Consider the following 27,051-nt stretch of genomic DNA (forward strand, 5'->3'; position numbering starts at 1 on the left):
TTGCCTCACCAATCAAAGCTATCCACGCTACAGCAAGAGTCTTACATGAAACCCTAACAACGCTTACAATTCTGTTGGGGTGCAGTCTCCAAGCTTGGTGGTGAATTTCCAAAAGGGACTAAGGCGGAATGTCACAGGAACTATTCTTTGGCTCTTTGGGTGGGTAGGTGTCCTTGGGTTTGTATCACAGCTACCTTTTTTTTTCTTTAAACAGCTACCAAATCCATAGGATGAGCAGTCCAACCAATACTGAACAGTTTTCTTTTTCTGCAGATTATTTGGGTCCTTAATCATCTTCTCCTTCATCATCTGTTTCTCTCTTCCTCTTTTCACCTTTCCCGCTTTCTTCCTCCTCTGTACAATAACAAAAATTCACTTTGAGACAATTGGAACAAAGTTATTGCTAACGAAGGTAAAAACAATGAATTCTTTGATGGTTGAGATGATAAAAAAAAGATGCCAGCTTAATCTGATAGGCAGGTTGTTAATTAAGAGCTATTAATTTTAAAAAGCATAGTGACCACAGAACCAAGAAGGCAAAATGCACAGCAGCATCTCAAATCACAACAAAGTTACGCCAGTTTTCTCAATTTTAAGTTGCAGTCTCCCAAATGTTTCTTACACTTGTTGGTCCAATGAGAGATTTGCTCATCAGGGACTTTGGAGTTAGTTAGCCTGTTTCCTTGTTTATAAAATGGGGACAATGGCACTAACTTGAAGGGTTACTCTGAAGATTAACGGAGATAACAGAGTATTTAGCCTTGAACATGGCAAGATTCAAATTGTAGTGAGTTGATATTAACTAAAAAGAGATTTCTAGATGCCTCAGGTTTTTGAGACAGAGACCTATATATCATTGTTTTTTCAACTAGTAAAAATTCATGGCTATTAAATGAAATTAACTAAATCTGTGTCAAACTATGTTCTATAAAGCTCCTGGAAGGCAGAAACCAGGTCCTAAGGATTGCTCTTCTATCACTGTAAATTTAGTCCAGTGCGTGGCACAGAGAACAGATGCTGGAAAAAAAATTGAACCAATGGAAAGCACAGCAAACCACCTGGTATTCTGAAACCTATATATGCATGAGAATCTGTGCTTTCAATGAGTAATTAACAAATGGATATTTCACTAGTTTGGGTTAAGGTGGAAAGGAATTAACACTAATAAAATTGGAAAGGTGATATGTATACATTCTGCAAAAATTATGACACAATTACTAAGACTTTTTTAAATGAAAGAATTCAAAACACAGAAATCTTATGCCTGGCAATAATCTGAATGAAGGGTTCTAAAAACATAGTTCAAGTGTGGGGACTGAAAACTGGGCCTCCTTCCCTCAGAGAGACAGTCTTAATAGCTTGCTACATAGAGCAGGTGAACTACACCAGTGTAGACACACTGACAGGGCTACACAAGGGCCTGTGAAGACCACCAGGGCAAAGGGCAATTTTTTTCTTCTCAGTGGTTGTGATAAATTCTAAGTTAATGGGACAGCTGCCCCAAACCCCGATTTTTAGCTGAGGATCAAAATGCATGCTTCACACCCACCTTCATCCTCATCCTCATCCTCATCGTCTTCATCTTCATCAACTTCTCCATCATGTCCAAATTCTTCTTCCTAAAGAATAGTATGGCAATTATCATTATTAGATTAATTCTGCCAAGTTGAGAAGTACAAAAAGTATAAATTTCCCAATAAATGTAACAATCCATCAAGGAGAAAACTTTTACGTTTTTATCTACTTTGATGTACTGAGATACGTGGGTTTCTCTTAATAAGCTTAATTTAAATTTTTCTTTAAAAATTGCCCAGCTGATGTGGCTCAGTGGTTGAGCATCGACCCATGTACCAAGAGGTCACTGGTTTGATTTCTGGCCAGGGCATATGCCCAGGTTGCAGGATCGAACCCCAGTAGGCAGAAGGGTGATGTTTCTTATCTCTATCCCTCTCCCTTCCCCTCTCTCTAAAAATCAATAAAAACATACTTAAAAAAAAGTTGCTTTTCAGAAGTAAGCATTTCATTTACCAGACATACTTAATTAGTATACAAGTTTAAATGAATAATTCAAGAAATGATTTTTAAATCTTGAATTTCAAAGCAGGTTTGGACAAAGATTTCTACATTACCATCGTTATAAAATGTTCCCTTCAGGAACTTAATTTCATTAAATACCTTATGAGGTTATACAAATGCTCAGCCTTACTTCTGTACAAAAAAAGAACATGTTTTTGGTGACATCTAACTTTCCTGGCCTGTTGTTTTCACAAACCTCCTTCAGGGTCAAAGGTAAGTCACTCCTTTCTCCTGTCCTTCTATGGCATTCAACTCCTTACTGACATGGTGTTACTTAGGTGTGCCATTAAACTAGACTACCTGCTCTTGCATGTAGTTTAAAAAATGTTTAAAAAATGTTATTACTTTGGAGAGAGAGAAATATTGATGTGGGAGAGAAACATCGATCAGCTGCCTCCTTCACACCCCCTCTACTGGAGATTGAATCCACAACCCAGACATGTGCTCTGACCAGGAATCGAACTGGTCTTTTTGGTACATGACATGACGCTCAACCAAGTGAGCCATACATGCCAGGGCAGGACCACATCCCTATTTAACTTTGCATCCCTAGCTCTTTTAACACAGAAGGCGTGTATTTGCTCAATTAGGCTGAATATACAAGAACAAGTCAAGACTTGGTAAACATACCCTTCCTTTCAATACAACAAAGGAATAGACATACCTTCAGTTCTCAATGTTTCCAGTTTTCTCACCCTACTGAATGAATACTCAACTCACTGCTTCCTCCCAAAGTTAAAGGGCTAAAACTTACCTTGCAGAGCCAAGAACTGTGTCCTGTAGCATTCAGTAAGCATTCCATTTAGTATTTATTAAGAGGGTGGGTTCATAAGAGCTAAATTAATCAGACTGATATTAGTCTACTCAAACGTATATTATTTTCTTCAGAAGGCCTTTTTTCTCTTCCTTTCCTTTCTTCTTAAAAAGGAATCTATACTTTTAATCATTTTAAATAGGAAGCAGGGAAGCAGAGCTGCACTGACCTCCCCACTGACTTCATCTTCATCCTCTTCTCCTTCTACATCTTCGTCTTCATCTTCATCCTCTTCATCATCAAATTCTTCTTCCTCACCATCCTCATCCTCCTCGTCCTCCTCATCTTCTCCTTCTGAAAACAGTCCAAAAGGAATTCATTAAATACTCTTGATGTCCCATGAGGGTACATCTGCTAGATGTTGAGAAATTATGGGTTGGTCCACAGGACAAATGCTGGACTACACCAACATCAGGGGAAACCGTGAACCACAGTTACCCTCTTGCTCCCAAGCTGCTGTAGCTCAGTCCTTTTGTCCTACAGAATCCCATAACATCTGGAGGCCAGGACTCCTGGGAGACTAGATGGACACTATAACACTTTATCCAGTGTCTGGCATTTGACTCTAAGTAAGGAAGGGGGAAGAGGGTAGGGATGTGTATGTATAAAACATGATCAGCTATGAACCAGAACTATTAAAGCTCAGTCATGGGAACATGAATGTTTTACTATTTTTTCTACCTTTGTCTATGTCTAAAATTTTCCACAGTAAAAAGTTACAAAAAATTGAAACAAAAATATTCTTCTGAGGCAAGGGCACCACCACAAAGCTGCCCAAATGGGGAGCTTGGGAGATGCCGACTAACAAACCTGTGACAAGTTGCGAGGCATCTCCATACCGTGTCTCCATTTGGTGGAGGATTCTAGCCGAGCAGTTACCTCTCTGGTACTAGAGCTTGCTGTGCTCTATTCTGCCTCCAAGCCGCTCAACACTCTTCCCTCTTCTGTTTGGCTAACACGGATTCAACCTCTGACTCTCAATTAAAAATCACTTCCTTGGGCAGATAAGCCAGACCTCCGAATCCCATCGCACTCTCACACAAGCACCCGGTTCTTCTCCATGACCACACACCTTGCTCACTTGTGATTATTTAACACTTTCTTCTTCGTAGTGAGCTCCAAGAGGACAGAAACCATGATGTGGTTCTCAGGAACCCTCCACCCCTCCAAAAGTTTTCTTTACAGGCTCTTTCACAGGTGGCCGTTCAGCCTGTTTAATATGAACCTCAACAGACCACAGGAGGCACAAAGGGTTCTTAGGGATAACTGAAAACCTGTGGTGAGGGGAACAAGTGACATAAATATTTGGAACAAGGTGAGATGTCCTATTTTGTGACATCTTACAAACTTCGCAGCCATGAGTTTGACATGCTTGTCTTACATCCCATCCTCTCTCTCTTTGCCTTATCTCAAATCTCCTGCAAAATCAAACTGTAAAGATGCTTCCAGAGCACAGCACCAATAATGGCACCAAGCTGCCTGATGTTTTTTCCTCCTCTGCTTTTCTTAATCATTTCTATCTTGTGTATTTTTTATTTTAAAGAAAAGAGATATTTTAAAAAAATGAGTCTAAAAGCTAACTAGATGTAAAAAACCTTGGTCAGATGTCAATGATAAAAACTATCTTCTAAATCCATGTTATATCCAGAGATTATTTCCCTTATTAATGAAAAATGGAACCTATCACATAGTACTTTGAAATCATCATCTTCTTAGATCCTAGTAATATATTAAAGGCAGGAAACCTATTTTATTTATATTTGGATATAACAAACATATACCAAGTACCTATGAAGTTTTAGGTCCTTTGAATAAAGAAAAAAGCCCGACCCAAGAAAATAATCATAGCATAGTTGGAAGGGACAAGAATAGCAGAGAGACAGGTGCTACGAAAGAGGTAGCAAGGGATGTTCTAGCATGTTCACGAATCTCATCTCTCGAGGGTATCAGGAGAGTCTTCCTGGAAGTGTTGACAAAGATGAGTTTTGTAAGGATAAGTAAGCAGTAACCAAGGCAGGGGAACAGCTAGGAGGAAGACAGAAATGATGGTCTCTTTAGTAAACTGTAACTCACAAGTACTTCAATGGATGGAGCAGTCCATGATCTCTAGGCTCGAAATCCAAGACATTAGCTAACAAACCACTTTTATTTGGAATCATTTAAAGGCTTCAATGTCCCAAGCACTTAGTAAAATTAAACAGAAGTTGTAACTCCAAATTAAATGGAATGCCTACATGTATGCATATAAATTCTTTTTCTCAACAGCAAGAACATTCAGCAGTTTTATCAGGACCCTGGAAGGCAGAAATTAGGTTGACGGAAATAATGTCCAATTACCTTCATCATCCTCTTCTTCATCCACACCGTCCACCTCAGCATCTGAGTCAGGAGCTTCTCGATCCTCTTGGTCATAGCCATCCAGGTAAGTCAGCTGGGGCAAGAGCTTGAAGACACTCTCTCGGTAGTCATTCAGGTTAGTAACCTCACAGTTAAACAGATCCAGGCTTTTCAGACATTCCAACTTTTTCTGAAGGATTAAAAAAACACACTTCCTAAACCAAAGGAACTTAAGCAACAAAACCCATCTCCTAAGAGGTAAAAGTCTAGCCTCGTATTTAATTAGGTACTACCCACTCAACCTTGTACATAGGAAAACATTTCAACTCCTTTGCAATCTTTATATTAGAGGCCACTAGAGATTTGTAACTAGTCCTTTCTTTCTACATCTACCCTTCTCAAAGAACTGTCTTTTTTTTTTTTTGGCAGCATTAGTCTTAAGAAATATGAATTTGAAGAAGTTATTATTAAAACTGGATCTTCTTATAGTACAAGACAAATCAGAGAATTTGATAAATTTGGTTCAAAACTAAGTTCAAATATTTGAGTAACCAAAAGCCCACTAAGAACTTGCTGGGTATCAAGCAGTCTTCAAAGCTCTGGGGTATGGAAGAAAACTCATCCAACCATCAACTAAATCTCAAGGTGCTTGACATTTCTACTTGGGAACACAGATGTGAAACACGAGAGAACAGAATAAAGCACAAAGTTTAGTGATGCAGACATTTTCTGGAAAGACAGGAATCAATCAATACAGGCTAGGGAAAAGGAGTTTAAACTTCAGAAATAAGAAACATTACACTCTTCTTCTTTTTGAATTTTTGGGGAAATGATTGACACTGTTACCAGACTTTTCCATGTAAAATTCTTTTGGCGTTATCATACCTTGAAACTTTGTTGAATAGGAAAATTTCCAGGTATTTTACTCAGATCTCCATCTGTTACGAAGTATACTGTACTGGTATTAGTACTTCAACCCCACATCTATTAAGTTTTGATTAAGGGTTAAGAGGTTGGGAGGACAGAGATATTATTACAGGCAAGTTAGGAGACAGCACCAGGACAGCAACCCTCTTAGGGAAAAGAGAGAGTGCAAGTTTATAACAAGCAAACACAAAACATGAAGCCTGGTGCCTTTTAGAATAGGGGCAATAAGCCCAGAGGGCATATGCTATATAGCTTCATAAATGTAACTTTTAATGGTTCTGACTCAAGAGAAAAGTCTTGAAAGAATAAGAAAAAAAAGCCATATATAATATATATTTGGTTAATCCTCACCTGAGGATATTTTTCCATTGATTTTTAAGAGTGGAAGGGAGGGTGAGAGACAGAAGTTGCAAAAAATAAATGTTGGTGTTTAAAGTCTTTGATGCTTTATTTGGGAAAGCTATTTCAACATTCACAGGGACCTAGAAAGAAATGCAGATTAAACAAAACCTTGTCTCCAGGACTTGAGGTATCTGTGTAATTCTAGGGAGTTACAAATGATTTGAAAAATCTTTGCTCTAAAGCAGGGCTTGGCAAAAGATTGTCTGCTGGCCCATTCCAAACCACGGCCTGTTTTTGTAAAACAAGTTTTATTCAAACAGAGCCACACTCATTTGTTTATACATTATGTATGGTTTCTTTTGTGCTACAATGGGGAAGCTGAGTAATTGTGACAGAGACTGTATGGCTGACAAAGCCTAAATGATCTATTATTGGGCCCTTTAGCAAAAAGTGTTGCTGACGGCTGCCCTTACAGAATCTTCATCTTCCTGATCAAAGATGAGGTTCCCACACTTAATTTACTTTCACTGAGCAGCCCTTGGGAACACAGAGCCAGACAGGGAACACAGAGTAGGGTTACAGCAACAGGAAACTGTACTCCTCAAAACACCAATGTATGATGATCCAAGCAAGGGTTTGTGAATCACATAATGTGCTTATGTAAGTCAGTCCCCTGAGGTCTTAAGAAAACTGTCCCCAACCCTTCTTAGAGCTGCTTTTATGTCATGCAGCTTTCAGATTAGGTTCCCCACTGGGCAGGCCCTGACCTCCAGAAGCCCAGGTATGAATTCTTGCCAAGAAGGAAAAAAATGCTGAAATGCCACCCACACAACTAGATAGCATACTGGGAACTCTTTTCTCTTCACAAAACAGTTGACTCTATACCAGCTAGGATACAACAAGTAAATTTACGCAGCTTTCCCAAAGAGGCTAAGTCTAAAAATTCATCAAAGGAACGAGCCATGGACTCCTCAAACTTACTCCCTAGGAAAAGATGCACAAAAATGCATACAACCCCTGATACTTGATGCTCTACAGTGCCCAAGGCTTTTCTCTAGTTTCACCAACTATCCCGGGCACAGGCCCTCCACAGCTCTGTTTCTGGAATGACAACTCTGTGATATTTTTGGCTACTTCTTGAGAAAGGACCCATTATAATCCGGACATGCCAAACAGTATGCTAGAAAACTAAGTGAAAGAAAATAAACAACAAAATCACAAATAACCATAGTATTCTAGAAACGTTTCAAGTAGTAAAATTACACTTTAAGATCCCAAATATACTACAGATAGATCGTTCAGGATCCCAATGTAATGTTTAATACTGCTAAAAAAAAAAAAAAAATCACAAATTTTTATCATATCATAAATTTGGCCTAAAACTAATAGGCTAGCCATAATAAACATTAAACATTTTATTAACAATAATTTTGCTTGCCTTCTTAGAATTTAGAAGGGCTTTTGGGGATGGTTTGGATGGCCCAGGTCTCTTAAAAAAGGTGTCCAAGGAAGTTTGAAATGATGCCTTCTTTGTCTCTCGATTAATGTCCCTGTAGCAAGCAGAGGCATTCACAATCATTGCATTGACTGTTAGAACTGGGCTCAATGTAGACGGTGTTCAAAATGTTATGTGGTTAATGAGGATGAGGATGGTGTTTTTCCCCACTGAAGAATACTATCAGAAGTAAAAATTGACCCAACATTTCCCCCTTTCACCTTCTGCTACAGTTATATTTTATTCTAAGTTCTAACTTCAGGAGACCCACCTAGCACCACTAGGAATCTGAGAAGCAAGTTCAGAGAAGGGCAGGAGCCCAGGCTTTTCCAGAAAGTCCTGGGTGTGCAGCGCTGCAGCTCCCACTGGCCAGCCAAGTGTGTGACTCTGGACAGGGATTCAGCCTCTCCCAAGCCTCAGCTTCCTCTTGTGTAAAATGAGGGCCATGCTAATTCTATTCACTTTGTAGAAATGTTCTTTGAGGATTACTAATGAGATAACATACATTAAGCATCCACTATAGTGTATGGTACGTAGCAGATCCTCTAAAAATGATAAAATACAACAATGATTATTTCTCATTCTTTACTATCCCAGGGAACAGAGACTTTCAGTCAAAGGGCCCTCATACATCTCTGATCAGGTCAGGAACATCCAAGCAAACAGCTCCCACATGCTGCTTCTGCTCTGCCTCCGTCTGCTAAGGCACTGACAAAGGCTTCTGATGAAACAGTTAAGGGGACCCAGGTTGTTATGAGCATTACACAACAGCCAATGATCTTGCAAGGAAAGGTACTACCTGGTGTTCTGTTCCAGAAAACAAGGGGTTCCTATGCTCACAGTGACCCTGGATTGACAGGCCTGTCATTAACACAAACAATGAAGATTTAATGTCGGTGTCTGACTGGGAGACCATTAGCACTTAATTTCGTGCTCCTGTTAAATAGCTCAAGTCAATTTGGATATGAAACAAAATTGTAGGTAAAAAGAGAACAGTGCAAAGAACAGTGGATTTGGATTTGCATCCCTATTCTGCAAATTATCATGTGACTATTAATTAAGTTTTCTAAACTTGGTTTTCTCTACAGTCATTCTCTTCTGTGGCTTATGAGGATACAGTGGGCAAAAGTTAATGTCCTTGAATTCAGCAAAACTCAATAAATGTTTGTTTAAACATTGGAAATGTGGACTGGTTTTGAGAAAAAGGACAGAACCAGTAAAAATGAAGGAGCCTAAGTATCTGAGTGTACTTATCTACAGCAGAAAAGAGGGGCAAAATATATGGAGTAAAGGTAGGAAATAGGCTCCCAACATTTATGAGAAATATGAACTAGACATAAGTCACTTAATGAAATGTACACATAAAGTGACTCAGTAAAAGATGCTTAATCCACACTGGCACAGCACCTCTATTAATTAGGAGGGAAAAACCCTATAATTCTGACAGGAAACCCTCTTTATTGAAAGAAGTCATAATTTAACCTTATCTTCCCTTGAAATATTAATAGAACATCCTGTACAACTAATATGAAATCCAAATATATAAATATACTGTGACATCAGAAAAGATGAATAGCAGAGGATGGCTTATCTTGGGTTCTGTTCTTCTGAATCCTGAAAGACAACTCCTACCTACTGTGTAACCCTCTCCCAATTCATGTTTGGAAGTTAATGGAAACACTGACTTTATGTACACCAAGTCAGCATCATTAAAATGGAATTCTCCCTGTATGCCAAATTTTTAGAATGCCACGTTTAGGTAAAATAGTCATTTATCAATCTTGAATTCATAGACATTTCCAGGTGCCAGCCAAAAGAGGAGCCTGTGGGGCTCCCCCACACCCTGCATTAAGCCCTGCCTCTAAAAGCTCTTTTATGGCCACCACAACTTCCACCTGGGCTGGACCCCATTAGCACAGCTTTCCAGCTAACAAAGCAAAGTAAGTGCATTGCCTTATTTTATTTCCAGAACTCCTAAGTGAGGAAACTGAGGCCCAGAGAAAAGAAGCAATTTGCCCAAGGTCACACAGCAAGTCTGTAACTCGTGACACTTAAACTTAACTAATTTTCCATAGCTTATCCAAGTATGTAAGACTGAGGAGGATTTGGGGGTTCTCTTGAAAAACTTTGGGCAACAGTGATCCAGCTAGCGCCCAAGATCATGAATTAGGAGATCTAAAACTTATTGGAACTGTCCTTGGACTTCTGTTCCATCTGCAATTCAGATATGCCACCCAATATAAACAGCTTTTTCTAGAAAAGTATAGAATAGCTTAGCCAGTCTGGGGGGTGCGGGGGGGGGGGGGGGGATAAATGTTTAATTTCATAAACAGATGAAATTTTAAAAGGAAAAAAAAAGAAAACAAAAAAGAATTCCCCTTGTTTGAAGAAAGCCACCACAGTATCAGATAATCAATTATTTCCAATCACTTCCCTTACTATAAAGAAATATGAAAATGAAAATGACCAGTAAGTCTCAGTTTCCAAATTCTTAATTACTTACCAAAGGTTCCAAGGTACTGATATCTTTCAGTTTATTTCCACTTAAATTTAGATGTGTGAGATTTGGAAGTTTTTCTGCCAACATGTCCAGACATCCAGAGATTCTATTGTCACTGAGCTCAAGCTGTGAGAGAAAATGCACACAAGACACACACAAATATACAGAGAGACATATATCATTAAGGTGTTCTAAAGAGCAAATACAGTTTTTAAATACTTACCAAGACCAAACAATCTCTGTTTTTATCAGTGCATGTATGTTCATTTTGTTTGATTAAAACCAAATAAGTAGTTTACGGATCCCAGCAACATTTCCAGGGGAGGAGAGACAGGATAGGATGAGAAGTGTTGTGTTTTCTTAACCAGATGCTAATTATAACAGTTTGCTCAAGTGAATGTATTTTCTAACCTAAAAAGTGGGTCACAGCAAATTAGAATTCTTTAAGAAGTTGTAATATGCTATACTTGCCAGGAAGGGTAAACTGGTCCATGCATTCTAAGCAGCTTATTTAAGTGTGTGCCAAGCAAAGCTTGCTGTGCCCACTTGGAACCTAATCTGGTCCTTACAGCATTGACACATTGTGGAGTTCTACATCTGGAAGCCACCAGGGAATCTGCTCTGACGGCTGTAGGAGGACAAGCCCCAAAACACACCCTTAAAGAAGCTCCATGACCTCAGGAAAGGGAGTGGGGCAACAGCTTCAGGGCTGATACAACCAACTCCCTGGAGGCCACTTCTTGCATAAACCTGGCCTTTACAAGAACCTGCTCTAATTTCTTAGCTGCGGGTCAAGTAACACAGCAAACGGTGTGCCAATAGAGGAAATGAGCCTTCAGCAAGAAATATTAGAGTGAAAGATACTGGAGCATGGAAAAATTAGATGGTCGAGAGCATCTAATTCAAATTCTTCATTTTGCAGATGAGAAAACTTAGACCATACAGCTGGTATCAATCCCCTTTTTAAATGCCAACAACGGTAATTATATCTAACCCTTACTTAGTACTTAAGTGCCAGGTACTATTGAAAGCACTAGAAATACTACATGATCACTTAATCTCACAATAAACCAATGGGGTAGGTAGAATTATTACCCCCACTGACAGATGAAGAAAATGAACTACAGAGAGACAGTGAGATATGCCAAAGAGCTCACAGCTGTTACAGTGGGAAACCTATGATCTGAAGCTGGGCAGGATAGTTTCAGAAGAATCCATGCCCTCTGCACTATGCTGTGTACCTTGAAGAGCATGAAAACATCATGTAATTTCATCTATAGCATGCAATGAAATAATGAGCAGAATAGAGGAACTCTTTAATTTAAATAGTTGTTGAAAGAGTGAGTTTAAAAAACAATTCAAGCCCAACTAGTGTGGCTCAGTGGTTGAGCATCAACCTATGAACCAGGAGGTTACAGTTCGATTCCCGATCAGGGCACATGCCCAGGTTGTGGGCTCAATCCCCAGTGAGGGGCATGCAGGAGGCAGCTAATCAATGATTCTCTCTCATCATGTTTCTATGTCTCTCTCCCTCTCCCCTTTTCTCCAAAATCAATGAAAGAAAAAAATATATATATATGTATATATATATAAATGAAGTCTGGTGCTTGGGTGTTACTGTTTCAGGAGAATGCAACATTTCCGAAAAAAATTTTCCTTCCAATGTGATATTCCAGTCTAATATCTTAATCATCTAGATTTAAAAATATAACTCTATAATCAACAAAGCCCCAAGTGTTACCTTTATTGAGATATTAGTAAATCAAAATAAAAAGAGAACACTTATTTTTGTTGGTCAGAATATCAACACATATGTAATAGATCCTTTCAACATGAGTATCTTAGGGAGCAGAAATAACAAGGCAATCCCACCAGAGGACTTAATGGTATATTTATTTGAAATAAAAGCAATGTGTAAATTTAGGAAACCTGTGACATTTATACACCAAATTTCTTTCAGATCCTGTTTTCTTGTTATAAAACAAGCCATTCTGGGGTAGGAAGAAAACAAAGTCCACATCAACTGTAAGAACATCTATCTGCCTTTTAAGTCTGATTTATAGATGTCTCCATTCCTCCCTCACTAATTCTATAAGTAACAAATTAAAATAAGACTTCAAAAGGATTTGATTAAGCCTATATACATACAGATGGTCACTGATACATTTACTTTCTAAGTCTGACAGTATACTGACCATAATAATTCAGGAAAATGTATCAGGATGCTAGGAAAACAGAACACAAAACACATACTACTAGGATCTGCTAGCATCAAGTTTATGTAGATAGATAAAAAGCCACCAGTTGTTTACTGAACTAATCAGAGCTTCCAGTGTCACCAATAACCAATGCAAATAAAAAGGATGACTCTTGAATCTCTAAAGCACATACTTACGAGAGGAAAGGAAAAAATTTACCAATTTAAATATAACATGATTCTTTGATATAGGAAGCAGGGCACCCTGAAAACCATGGAGTACCTGAGCATTTATTACTTAAATAAAGCAAAGAAAGCATTTCTTGTTTTAATTCATGTGCATAAGTAAAAAACAATTCCCCTCAGGACTCAAAAGCAAGCTACAGGAACAGCGTACCTGCCCCTTTGCTTAAATTTGATTATGAATTTTTTTCTGTGTATATCTTTGTTTAGACAAAGTTTCAACATAAATTCCCTAATAAAGTGAATACCTAAACATAATCACATACCTTTCTGAATGTTTAAAAAAAAAAAAAAAAAAAAAGGTACTGGGTTAGGAAATAGGAAATATGGATTCTAGTTTTGGCTCTAGCACGAACCACTTTTGTGGGTGTCTTTAGGCAAATTACTATACCTTTCTAAATTTACTGATGTGTCTATAAAATAAGGAGCTAGGCTGGAAGATGAAGTTTCTTCCAGTTTTGACATTCTGGAGCTCTGTGACAGATAAATATTCAAGGACACAAGAAAACATGTCTCTTGTTTTTTTAAAGTAGGGGGTGGATTGGAGGGCAATAGTGATTGGTTGCAGTTAGACTAATGAAGAGCTAACAACAGACCATCAGCTAGGATACAGAAATACAAAAGCTTTGTTACAATGGATTCTTGCAGCAAGTCATAGCACATTTTAAACTTCTAGTCATTAAAATTATGTAATGGGTTTGAATTATCAAAGACTATAAATCTGAAAAGTCTTTACTACTCAAACTCATCCTTAATCAACAAACATAAAACATGAGTGATAGGCACCTGTTTCCTAAACCAGAGCATACTAAGAACAAAAGTGTCTAAGATTATAACAAATTTATAACAATAAATTATTCACAAAATAATTATTCTTCATAGCTAATATTTATTTAGCATCCAACATGTATTATTTCCAAACATCACAACAATTCTGTAAGGTCAGGCGGTATCACCAGTTTACAGGTGAGGAAATTGAGCCTTACAAGGATTAAGTAACCTGCAGATCACCCATCAAGGAAATGATAGAACTGGAATTCAATCCCAGATATGCCCAGTTCCAAAGGCTATGTGGTTTCTGCTACATTAAATGCTTCCTTACAGGTAAAACCATGTATTTTTCCCTTCCCGGTATGGTTCCTTTTTACTGTTAAAGAAAAAGCACTCACCTTTTTCAATTTTGGTAGTTTGGGGAGATTTGAAACTGAAATCAAGCCTACATTTATTAAACTGAGGAACTCTAAGTTCACAAATTCATCTGTTAAGCCCTCAATTTTCCCATCATCTGATTTGCAATTGTCCAGGACAAGTTCTCGAACCTGTAGATGACAAAAGAAAAAAGGAAAAGACAAGCTTTCAGAAACATACAGAAAAAAACAAAAACTTCTACCATAAATACCCAGCAAAGACACCCACATATAGGGGCAGCCTTTAGATCACAGTTATAAATAAATGAAAAATGATTAAGCCTTTAGAAACAATATACTAATAGATACCAAGGGTGGAATGTTACACCACGAATAAAGATGTGAACTCTTTCTTTTCCAGAGACAGAAACTACAGTTCATAAGATAGAAGTGAAGAAACTGTATCTCCCCTATTTCTTTTCCCAAGTCTGTTCCCTTAGGGTTAGCTTTAACTATAAATGCAGAGTGAAGATACCCCTCACCCTCTTTTAGGCTGAGTCTACCTCAAGGCCCAAGAGACTGACACAAGGAAAATATGGAAGTTTTACTTTTCCTATAAGATCACTAGGAGATGTTGGCAGCACTATACATTTCCACGTGTGGTATTATTAACTCTTTACTAAGATTATCTTGACACTTGGAATGGGTTAAGTGAAGTGTCAAGGCCTTAATTCAAAACAAAGATCAATCTGGGTTATATGTGAGAATGACAGGCGAGAGACTATTAGACATTAAATTAGGTTCCTTTTTCATACATAAAATCTCCTTCTTTGGAGATCCTGAAATTCAGAACTCGAATTCATCCAAGGGTATCACATCTGAAGATTCTGAATACTGATTTAATAAGTCTACAGTGTGAATACTATAATAATCCTTATTGCCATTCTTGCTCTGTGGTTGACTCTGAAACTTGCAATTTTTATCACGTTCTGATCAATTTACAGTGATGCAAATTAGTTTTAACTGCCAAAGGCATTCTTGCAGTGAATCTACCAAGTTTAATAGCATTAATCAAGCATGTATACGGAAGGGAGATGCTGATAGCTCTAAAATGAGGATAGGAGCTAGTGACATCTTCATCCTCCCATACAGAATCCAAGGATCCTACTCTATTAATTGCTATCATTTATTGAGACCATACTTGTTATTCCTGGCACCACCATATCCTCCCCCCATTTACAGAGAAGGAAACAGATTTATAGAGTCTGTGATACCCACACCACCACAACTTCTCACTTGCTTCTTCATTATTTCTCACTGCCTTATTTCCTCCTCAGAAGCCCTGGTTTCAGTCAGGATGCATGCAGTCCTATTGTACCTTTTCCTTCCTTCTACTTTTCTCTAGACATCTCTGCCATTCTTCCTTCTTCTGATGAAAATCAGCACATGTGAAAACCTAAGAAGTCAACTGAGGAGAGCTGGGCTATGGAGACAGATGCCTGGCTCTGCCACTTATAACCTGTGTGACCTTGGGCAAGCCACTTAATTTCTCTGTGCCTCAGTTTCCTCATCTATGAAGTGGAAAAAAATATTACCCACCTACTAGAGCTGTTGTAGAGCAGTGCTTGGGACATAGTAAATGCTGAGAAAGTAACCTCTCAGGAAAGGAACTAGGGGAATGCTGTCTACTTTATTCGTATCTATATGAAGTTTTCTTTTTTTTTTTACTAGCAGGTATTCCTTTTGTATTACACACACACACACACACACACACACACACACACACACACACACACACACCTCTCCCTAGCCAGCTGCTCAGTGGTTAGAGCGCTGGCATGCAGACCAAAGGGTCACGGGTTTGATTCCTGGTCAAGGGCACATACCTGGTTGCAGGCTCAATCAGCCCTGATTGGGGCATGTGCGGGAGGCAACCTGTTGATGTTTCTCTCTCTGTTATTTCCCTCCCCCTCCCATCCATTCTCACTAGAAAAAAAAATCAATGGAAAAAATATTCTTGGGTGAGGATTAACAAAAAATAACAACACCCCAAAATATAAAAAAAGGTCAACTGTTATTACCACCCACCAAAGTAGTATACTACGCCACTAAAATGGGCCCATTTGGTTTAGGGCAGTGGTTCTCAACCTTCTGGCCCTTTAAATACAGTTCCTCATGTTGTGACCCAACCATAAAATTATTTTTGTTGCTACTTCATAACTGTAATGTTGCTACTGTTATGAATCATAATGTAAATATCTGAAATGCAGGATGGTCTTAGGCGACCCTGTGAAAGGGTCATTCGACCGCCAAAGGGGTCGCGACCCACAGGTTGAGATCCGCTGGTTTAGATGATTTTCTATGATTGTATCTGACAGAGAATCCAAAATTATTATACAGAATGAAATGACCCCAATATGCCAAAAGCCAAGTGAGGAGGAATTAGCCATATTGCATCTTAAGCCATTTTGCCTCCCAGCTTACTGGGTGAAATCACCTTTTAGACAATTTCTCTCAACCAGTGAAATTCCACTTTAACTATAATTATAAAAAACTACCATAAAGCGCCCTAGCCACTTTGGCTCAGTGGATAGGGCATCGGCCTGCGAACTCAAGGGGCCCAGGTTCAATTCTGGTCAAGGGCACATGCCCGGGTTGCGGGCTTGATCCCCAGTGGGGGGTGTGCAGAAAGCAGCCAATCAATGATTCTCTCTCATCATTGATGTTTCTAACTCTCTCTCCCTCTCCCTTCCTCTCTGAAATCAATAAAAATATATATATTTTTAAAAACTACCATAAAGCATTTAAATGTGATGTACATGTTTGCTGAACCAAACTGCAGAATAGAAATCAAAGAGGAACCTGGGAGGGGAAAAATGTTAAAGTGGTTCTTTTTATTAAAAAATGTTTTTTTCTTGATTTTTTAGAGAGAGAGGAAGGGGGAGAGAGAAACAGATTTGTTGATCATTTATTTATGCATTCATTGGTTGATTGTTATGTGCCCTGATGGGGATCAAACCCACAACTTTGGTGGGTCTGGATGATGTTCTATCCAACCAAGCTACCCATCCGGTCTGTTAAAGTCGTTCTAATTTGCAGGCTTAGCTATTGAGTATAGAAGATGATGGAGCGGAACTGAGGTTCTGGTTTAGAGAAATGGGAACCATGTAGCTTGAGGGAATAAGAAAGGAACAGCTTGAGGAGGGAAGTGTGTAAGGAATAACAAAAGGGATACCAAGTTTCCTATGGGATGTCCAGATGAAAGAATCCCTAGGGAACTGGACACATGGGTATGGAGTTCAGGGGAAGTCTGGGTTGTAAATTCCCTATTTGTGAGTCACCAGGACAGACAGTAGTGGGAGGCTGGAACTCCTAGGAAGAGGACCGAGGATGGAACCCTGAGGAGATGGAATCCTGCAAGGGAGACTTGAGAAGAATCAGGAAATACCCAAAAATGAAACATGAGCTTAAAACATCCAGAAAGGCTTATGAAAGAAGGCACAAGTGATTGAAAAAATTAGAAAACTTAAATGCCCTTAAGAAAATAATTTCCTGGATACACTGTGGTATGTAAAATGTACAGAAAGTGTTATTTATGTAATATGTCACACATTTACTTTCTTATCTATATCTATAAAAGCCCAGCGACTGAATGGTGGAACGACCAGAACAATCAGTCGACCAGTAGCTATGATATGCACTGACCACCAGGGGGCAGATGCTCAATGCAGGAGTTGCCCCCTGGTGGTCAGTGTGCTCCCACAGTGGGAGAGCCGCTCAGCTGACCAGGATGAGTGGCGCTCCCACAGCAGGCTGATCCTGCAGGTCACGCCCCCCCCCACCAGTGCAAAAATCCATGCACCAGGCCTCTAATTCTATATATAAAAAAAACGTAATATGCAAATTGACTAAACAGTGGAACAATCAGTTGGTGGGCAGGCAGTGCCAGGCCAGCCAGGCAAGTGCCAGGGGGCAGAGGGAGGGGACGGCGATGGGGGGAAGGCAGCAGAGGGGCGATGGGGGTCGGGGGGGGCCACGGGTCACCTCCGGCAGAGGGAGGCGGGCAGCAGTGGCAGCATGATGGGGGCAGCAGAGGGAGGCCAGATTGCTGCTTAGGCCCACTCCCAGGCGGAGCAGGCCTAAGCCGTCAGTAGGACATCCCCTGAGGGCTCTCCTCCTCCCCCAAGTGCACAAATTTTCGTGCACCAGGCCTCTAGTATGTACATAAAACCTCACAGAAATAAACTCTCACAGAAAGTAAGTGGCTGGGAGACTTTTCTCTAAAACCTTATTTTGTACTTTATTGATGAGAATGTTAATCTATTTTTTTTTTAAATATATTTCTTTATTGGTTTCAGAGAGGAAGGGAGAAGGAGAGACAGATAGAAACTTCAACAATGAGAGAGAATCATTGATCGGTTGCCTCCGCAACTCAGGCATGTGCCCTTGGCCAGAATCGAACCCAGGACCCTTCAGTCCGCAGGCCGACGCTCTATCCACTGAGCCAAGCCAGCCAGGGCCTGTTAATCTATTTTTAAAAAATAAAGATAAAAACAGTCACTGCTAGTCTTTTAAAGTACCGCATAGGGCAGTGCTGGCGAACCTTTTGAGCTTGGCGTGTCAGCATTTTGAAAAACTCTTAACAACTCTGGTGCCATGTCACATATAGAAATTTTTTGATATTTGCAACCATAGTAAAACAAAGACTTATATTTCTGATATTTATTTTATATATTTAAATGCCATTTAACAAAGAAAAATCAACCAAAAAAACACGTGTCATAGGTTCGCCATCACTGGCATAGGGGTTTGTGTAAAGATTGTAGGGGATTGAGCAGATGATGAAATGAGAGAAACCTTGGATCTAAACAAAATCAACTTTCTGATCATAAACATACATTAAATGGAAAGCATATTAATGTTTATTACTGTTGATATTTTGGTATATTTTTTGTCTTTCTTTGTGTATTTTAAATATAGGCAAGGTAAAACTGTATGACTTAGCATACTTTAAAGTAACAACTCTGCTCTGGCTAGGTAGTTCAATTGGTTAGAGTGTCATCTCAAAATGCCAACGTTGTAGGTTCCATCCCTGGTCAGGACACATACAAGTATCAACCAATGAGTGCATAAATAAGTGGAACAACAAATTGATGTTTCTCTCTAAAATCAATTAAAAAAAACAACACTACAACTCTGCATATGTTAATAGCTAAATAAATTAAAGTGTATGGCTGTACCATAAATTACTTTACAATCCTTGTAGAACACAGTTCCAATCTTCCCTATTATAAAAAATGCCATAATATCTTATGTAAAATCTCTTCTGTAATTAGGATTGTTTCCTTAAAAGCTATTGCGAGGCAAAAGAATATAAACATTTGACTCTATTATTGAGTTATGAATTCTTTATTTAAAACTCTTTTTTTTAAAATAATGTGAATATATTTATTTTTTTTCTTTTAAAATATATTTTTTATTGATTAAGATATTACATATGTGTCCTTATCCCCACATTGCCCCCTATCCCCCCCCCCCCCCCCCCCCCGCTCATGCCCTCACACCCCACCCCCCGTTGTCTGTGTCCATTGGTTAGGCCTATATGCTTGCATATAAGTCCTTTGGTTGATCTTTCCCCCTTACCCCCACCCTCCCCTACCTTCCCTCCAAGGCCCGACAGTCCAATCAATGCCTCTCCATCTCTGGATCAGTCCTTGTTCATCAGTTTATGAACATAAACTGATAAAACTCCTTTTTTAATGCTTTTTTTGTGATCTTTCTTGATACATGAAAATTCTAGATATCTGCATTTATACTTTTCTTGAGGATATTGTTTTTACCCTAGTAAGGAAAAAAATAAACACCCCAAGAGAGACATTTACAAAAAAAAAGACAAGCCATAAAATACAAACCATCAAGATGGTAAACACTAAAAAATAAAATGTTCAATTACAAGAAATAATATAAATGAATATTAAAAATGAGATATATCATTCTACTCTTGTTGGAGGCAGGGCACCTCTTCTTGTGCAGAAGACAGCTAGGATGGGCACCAATATAGGTGAATTTATAAGTGGGAGAGCAAGAAGTTCAGGGAATGTACACTGAGACCTTTACTTTCCTCCATGAGTAGAAGGCAACAGAATTTACTGGGGTGAGTAGGGCAGAGGGTTGTATGGCTCAGTAGAGAAAGCATGTCTCTTCACTTTTCTAAGAAGGCTAAGAATGTAAAGAAATGTGCTACCCTCCCAGAACAGGGCTCCAGAGGCACAGTAAGAGGACAGAGCAGAGTGGGAATTACTGCAGAAAGCAGAGACGATCGGAGGGGTCCCACTCAGTGCTGAGCCAGAATATGACAGGTCTGGAAAGCTTTCCATCAGGCAGTCTTCCAGCCTGTTTAAAGTTCTAAACAAAACTTTGGTGAAGCCCTAGCTGGTTTGGCTCAGTGGATGGAGCGTCGGCCTGCAGACCAAAGGGTTCCGGGTTCCATACCGGTCAAGGGTACATGCCTGGGTTGCGGGCTCAGTCCAACGTGTAGGAGGCAGCCAATCAATGATTCCCTCTCATCATTGATGCTTCCATCTCTCTCTTCCTCTCCGAAATAAATAATATTAAAAAAAAAAAAAAAAAAAACTTTGGTGAAAGGTATGTTCTCCCTGGCACTGTGTGAGCAGCTTTGAAGTAACTACGCCTCCCTGAAGTGTGAGGGGATCCAGATTACCTTGCAAGGGCGCCAGATTACCTTGCAAGGGCGAACACAATTGTCCAAGAGTTTGCATGGGGCCCAGGTGGTGTGGCTCAGGGGTTGAGCATTGACCTATGAACGAGCAGGGCACAGTTCAATCCCCAGTTAGGACACATGCCTAGGCTGTGGGCTCAATCCCCGGTGGGGGGCATGCTAACAGCCGATCAATGATTCTTCTCATCATTGATGTTTCTATCTCTCTCTCCCTCTTGCTTCCTCTCTGAAATCAATAAAAATGTATTTTTTAAAAAGAGTATACATGGGCCAGTGTGTGTGTGTTTGTGGGGAGAGGGGGGAGTGATAGATAGGCATTGCCTCCCAATCTAGATTTAGAATACATTGGGAGGTTCTAATCAAGGAGAAATGACCCTAGTTTCCCCTTCTTATGCCCCAAATCTTCCATGGCTACTACCTAAGAAGGGAAGGTTGGTCAGGCACTTGTACATCTGTGTATACAACTTAGAGGAGCTATTTGGTCCAAAATAGTTAGTAGTCCTTCTGCTCAAAAATAGATGTTTTAACTTTTGGGGTCAAATTCATGCTTCTTCATACCTCATGTTCCAATTAAATATGAATTTAAGATATAAACACTTGAGAACTAAAACTCCATTATTTCCTATTTTAAACTTTTGGGGTTTTTTTTGTTTGTTTGTTTTTCTATAGCTATCAGCAAAACACTGCTGTTTTCATTGAGAAATTTGAGCTATACTATAGCCTAGTTATGGGGACTAGAGCTGGGAGCCACAAATGACATTAAGCAATTTTCCTTCCACCCTCTCCAATTTACTCTCATTTCCCACTCTTCTTGCTACACTAAAAAAAGAGATGTTTTACCTAACGGGTTGGGGGACTTCCCCAATTACAAGTTATCCTTATTACAAGAAGGGGAAAAAAACTATGGAGAAATTAAAGATCATTTTAAATTACCAATTACTTTAATTAGAAAATACAGCCCTAGACAATTTGGCTCAGTGGATAGAGTATTGGCCCATGGACTGAAGGGTCCTGGGTTAGATTCCCACAGTTCCCAGTCCTGGTCAGGGTGCATGTGGGAAGCAACTAATTTATGTATCTCTCTCACATTGATGTTTCTCTTTCTCCCCCCACACCCTTCCACTCTCTCTAAAAATCAATGGAAAAAAATATTCTCAGGTGAGGATTAGAAAAAAAATTACATAATTATTGTTCTAAGTGAAATAATCCAAAAAGGTAGAAAAAGTAATTCCTGCTACTCTTGCTAATTTCCATTCTTCTGAGTTAACTACTGTTCAAACCTTCTACCTTACTGTTATTTTAAAAGTGTTTTCAAATTAACAATAGAACAAATTTATATTAGTGGTCCTCAAACGTGTTTAGGTGGCAGAAGTAATGACATGAAGTAAACATCCATATCCTACTGGTGGGTAAAGGAAACCATTCTAAAAAGCAATTTGGGCCCTAGCAGGTTTGGCTCAGTAGACAGAGCAGTGGCTTGCGGACCGAAGGGTTTTGGTTTTTTTTTAAAATATATTTTATTGATTTTTTACTGAGAGGAATAGAGAGTTGGAAACATCGATGAGCTGCCTCCTGCACACCTCCTACTGGGGATGTGCCCACAACCAAGATGCATGCCCTTGACCGGAATCGAACCTGGGACTCTTCAGTCCACAGGCCAACGCTCTAGCCACTGAGCCAAACTGGTCAGGACGGGGTTTGATTCCGATCAAGGGCATGTACCTTGGTTGCAAGCTCCTTCCCGGCCTGTGCCCTGGTTGGGGCTCATGCAGGAGGCAACCAATTGATGTATGTCTCTCACATAGATGCTTCTCTCTCTTTCCCTCTCTCTTTCACTCTCCCTAGAAATAAATGGAAAAATACCCTCAGGTTTGAATTAAAAAAAAAAAGAATTAAAAAGCAATTTGGTAGAAGATAGAGATTCACTTACGAGATACTCATTTCAATACTCTTTAAAATAGCAAAAAAAACCCCAACAAAAGACCACCAAACTTCTAACCACCCCATGGGGATGATTAAATTATAACCAATGCAGACATTAACAGTGAGGCTATAATGAATAATTACATAAAAAGATAAAGATGCTTGCTGCATTTTATTTATGTAACTAAATAAATGCTACACATCAGAATGTCTAAATGGTAGAATGGGTTGTATGTGTGAGATTTCTATTTTTAAATTTTTGCTTCTCTATATCTGCTACTTTTTTAGCTTATTTATATCATTTTTTTCTTCAATGAATATGTATTACTTATACAAGGAAAAAACACAGTTAGCTGCTGTGCACCCAATTAGAATATCCCATTGAGCTCAAAATTACATCAAAAGAGACAAAACAATAGATGCCAAAAGTTGGGGGAAATATGAAGAAAAATCTAAATTTTTCCCCCCAGTAAGTTGGGACTAAGGAAAGGCTATTCTTATTTATGGCCTATGAAATATCTCGGTCTAGCAAACAGCCCAGCATGTTCCACAGGGGCATGGACTGTAACCCCAGGAACTGGTTGGCTTTCTAACTTTGAAGGAAAAACTCAAGCAGAGCTATTATCAGGCTACCTGTCCCTAGATGCAGAGTTAATAAGGTGCTTGTACCAGCAATTTCTGTGTTGTATATGGTATGTTTTAGGGTTGTACAATTTGTTCTCAGTGAAGTACAACACAAATATTTTACATAAAACATTTCCTATCCTTGCTTATACTTTTAAATGGTTATCACCATTCTTTCTTAGCCATCTCTTCCCCTATGAGAACACACCTCTGATATAAAGAGCTGTTCTAGACTTAGAAAACACTGAGCTACACATATATTTTTAGTCCTCTCCCCCTCAGAGAAATGAATGTATCTGTGTTTATAAAGAACAAGGCTATACTGATCAATGAACTGAACCTATTATCTTAACCTAAGCCTTTGGCCAAAGAACACAGGTAAAGTGTTACCAGGGTCTTCTGCCATCCCCCAAATAAAATAACAAAAAAGCCATATACCCTAACATTTATGATCAAACTTCCACTTACCGTCCTCAAACACTTAGCTCTCACTAGATGATATTAAGGTCAACCATGGAATACAGTCTTAGATGCATTTAAGAGCTTTCTGTTCATACATTCAATGGAGAAAGACATTTTCTTCCTTCCCCAAATGACAAGTCTTCAGAATCCTGAAGGCCAAACCTACTTTCTGAGAGCAGGTCCCACACAAACATAAGGAACCGTGTGACTAGTTGAGTTTGGTTTTAAAGGAGTCATCTTGGAACTTCTCATTAGCCTTAAGAATAATGCTTTCGTGCAAAAACACTTTTTTAATTCCTCTTACAAATATTTCCCTTCAAAATCTACAGCATTTTTTTCTCCCGGAAAAGCCTTCTGTTGAAGGTCAAAGCTTTCCTCTCCTCTCTTACCTCCTACTGGCCTCAGTCTCCCAGGCAGACCCCTGGGGCACCTTCCTGATCCCCAGTGGGGCGGCTCCCAGGCCCCTCAAAGCCCCGCAGGCGTCCGAGGCCACGGGGCAGGGGCCGCAGCGCTCGGCCTTGTCCACACTGCCTTTCCGGGCGGGCGGCATGCTGCTGGCGCTCAAATATTTGTTTAATAAAACACCGGATTACCGTAGCCAGTGCTGTCCAACGGAGTAGCTCCCAGTCGACTGTGGCTTATGAACACTTGAAATGGGGATCTGGCAACTGTCAAACCCATCTTTTAACCGAATTTTAATTAAATAGCCACACGACTCTAACCTCTGACAAGAGGGTAAGGTCTGTTGATTACTTAAAAAATTAATACTTGCACATATATGCACACTTTTTAAAAAAGCAATATGTTAGTTACCTCATATACAAAAAAATTCAGTATAGTGGGAACACCAGCCCAGGTGTATTTCCCAGAGGGAGCAACACTGCTGTCACTGAGCACCTTATTTATTTACTTGTTTGTTTAATTGTCAAATGCTGTAAGTCCCCCCACTCTCTTTTTTAACTTTTTGTCGAATTTTTTGGGGTGACATTGGTTATTAAAATTATATGGGCTTCCGGTGTATAATTCTGTAACACGTCATTTGTATATTGTATTGTGTTCACCCAAGTCAGGTCTTACTACTTTCATCGTACTTTAGCTTAGGCACAAAGACTTCAAATTCTGGATTTGAAAACCTTTACATCCACGTGGGTACTTTTTGAAATTTTGGCTGAATTTAATTAGTCCACATTCTATGGATTTACAACTACTCAGTAATAACGTAAACTCCCGAAATTACAACTCAAAATAACAGCGTGAAGCAGCTTAACCCTTCCGTGTACTAGCACGTGGCCAACACAAAATGTCTGACTGATGAGCCGACGGGTCGAACGTGACCCAACCTCCACCTTCAAAGCCGGGGGCCTGGCCAAGGTGCCCCTGTTCTCGGGCCCAACAGGGGCGCTCGTGGCGGCCACGCGGGGGGGGGGAGGGGGGGCGCCCCTAACGTCACCGGCGGCGACTTCGTGCACGCAGGACTGAAAACCGCGTGCGCCCCGGGCGAACGCGGGCTGGATGCCCACAAGTCGGCCACTTGTTACACCCACAGCCACCCGTGCACCACGTGCACCCGCCGCCGGACGGGCAGGCCGGCGACCCCCGGCCAGAGCTCGCCGCTCGGCCCAGGGGGGTCCGGCAGGGGCGCGGCTCCCCCGCGTGGCGCCCGGACCCGGGAAGCCGCCGCCGCAGCTCGCGGGGCGGGCGGGAGAGGAGGGGCGGGCAGCAAGGGCGACTCTGGAAGGCCCGCCCGCTGCAGGCCCCGGGCGGCCGCGCTCCTGCACTTGCGCGGGCAGAGGCCGCCCAGGCCCGCCCGCACCCCGGCGCCTGGCCCGGGCGGAGCCGGCTCCTGGCATCGCCCTTTTAAGAACGGGGGGGAGCAGGACGGAGCGCTCCCGAGAGGAGAGGAGCCGACTGCGGAGCGCGCGGCTCCCGCCAGTGCGAGCCGAGCCCAGCCCAGCGCGGCGGCGGAAAAGCCGCGAGCTCCGCCCGGGGAGCGGCGGCCGGCAGCCACCGCGGGGGGCGGGCGGGCGGGCGGGCAGGGCAGGGCCGAGCTCGCGGCCGGCTCCGGCGGCGGAGGGAGACGGGTGCCCGCCAACATGGCGCTGTGTCGGCCTGTGGCGCGCCCCGGCTGGCGCGAGGAGCCGCCGCCCGCCCACACCGAGGGGCCAGCCTCCCGGACCGCGGCCCCGGAATTCGCCGCCGCGGCGAGGGAGGGCGAAGCCGCCGTTATAACGGCCGGCCCGGGCCGAGCGGGGCCCGCCCTGAAACGAGCGCGAGTGGGGAAGGCCCCGGAGGCGAAAGGGAAGCGGGGGAAATGGTGGAGAAAGTTTTATTTTTAGGCTTGAAAAATGGCGGGAACCGCGTCCTTTTTTCAAACTTGGCCTCGGGAGGGGCGGCGGTTGCGCCACCTCCGCTGCCGGGGCCCGCCCCTCCCCCGCTCCGCGCGCGCCAGGCCGCGCCCGCCGGAGCCCCGGCACCCGAGGGGGCTTCCCGCCACCCCCCCACCCCCCCGCCCCTCAGAGGCCAAGGCGCCCTCCTCGCCTCCCGGCCCCTGCCCCCCGGGCCGGCGTCCACCGCAAGGCCGGGCTGGGAGAGCCACGTCCGCCCCCGCGCTCCAGCCCCTTCCCCAGCCGGCCCGGGGCGCGCGAAGCCCGGCCTGGCCCGCAGCGGGCCCCGCCTGGGATGGCCGCGCGGCGGCTGGGCAGGCCGGGTCCCGCCGGGCCGCGCACCCCGGGAGGCTGCAAACATGGCTCCCAGCGTTACACAACCCCTCCTCCCTCCCGCGCCGCCGGCCACACGCACACGCACTCCTCCGGGAAGGACCCCGGCGGACGAGGCGCTCAAAGTTTGCTTCCCCCACCCCACCGCCCTCCCCTGACGGCCACGGGGGCCCGCGGGCGCCAAAGAGTTAATATCCGCGCGCTCGCTCCCCCCTCCGCGCCCGCCCGCCCGCCCGCCCGCCTTCCCCGTCCGAGCCCGCGAGCTGCGCCCTTCCCCGCGCCGAGGCCGGAGAGCCCGCGGCCGGGGCCCCGCAGGTGGCCACCATGACATGCAAGTCATCGGAGGGAGAGGGCGCCCGCAGGGGGCTCTGCTTACGGCGGCCGGGGTCCGGTTCCTCAGCTCCAGGTGGATCCTCTTCTTCATGTCCATGTTTCCCTCTTCCCCCCTCTTCAAACTTAACTTTCCATGGCGGGGGCGGAGGGGGGAGAGGCGTCCTAGCCTGCGCATTGAGGGCGGTCGGGAGGGGT

General features: G+C 42.0%; 1 protein-coding gene across 4 annotated transcripts; it reads right to left on the minus strand.

The window, feature by feature from the left end:
* Nucleotides 1-205: 205 nt before the first annotated feature.
* On the minus strand, nucleotides 206-27,048 carry ANP32B (acidic nuclear phosphoprotein 32 family member B). Of its 4 annotated transcripts, none has more exons than XM_036330252.1 (9): nucleotides 26,900-27,048; nucleotides 14,101-14,250; nucleotides 10,495-10,617; nucleotides 8,791-8,852; nucleotides 7,935-8,046; nucleotides 5,228-5,417; nucleotides 3,060-3,184; nucleotides 1,550-1,619; nucleotides 206-354 (listed from the first exon to the last, which is right to left on the minus strand). In XM_036330252.1, exons 1-9 carry the CDS (start codon nucleotides 27,029-27,031, stop codon nucleotides 287-289), a joined length of 1,032 nt encoding a protein of 343 aa, XP_036186145.1. In that variant the 5' UTR covers nucleotides 27,032-27,048; the 3' UTR covers nucleotides 206-286. The 4 variants fall into 4 exon arrangements, with proteins under 4 accessions (XP_036186145.1, XP_036186146.1, XP_036186147.1 ...); XM_036330253.1 differs by lacking the exon at nucleotides 26,900-27,048 and adding an exon at nucleotides 15,337-15,451; XM_036330254.1 differs by lacking the exons at nucleotides 7,935-8,046; nucleotides 8,791-8,852 and having other exon boundaries at nucleotides 26,900-27,047.
* Between the last annotated feature and the right edge of the window lie 3 nt (nucleotides 27,049-27,051).

Source organism: Myotis myotis, unplaced genomic scaffold (genome assembly GCF_014108235.1).
Source record: "Myotis myotis isolate mMyoMyo1 unplaced genomic scaffold, mMyoMyo1.p scaffold_m19_p_12, whole genome shotgun sequence".
Lineage (NCBI taxonomy): Eukaryota > Metazoa > Chordata > Mammalia > Chiroptera > Vespertilionidae > Myotis > Myotis myotis.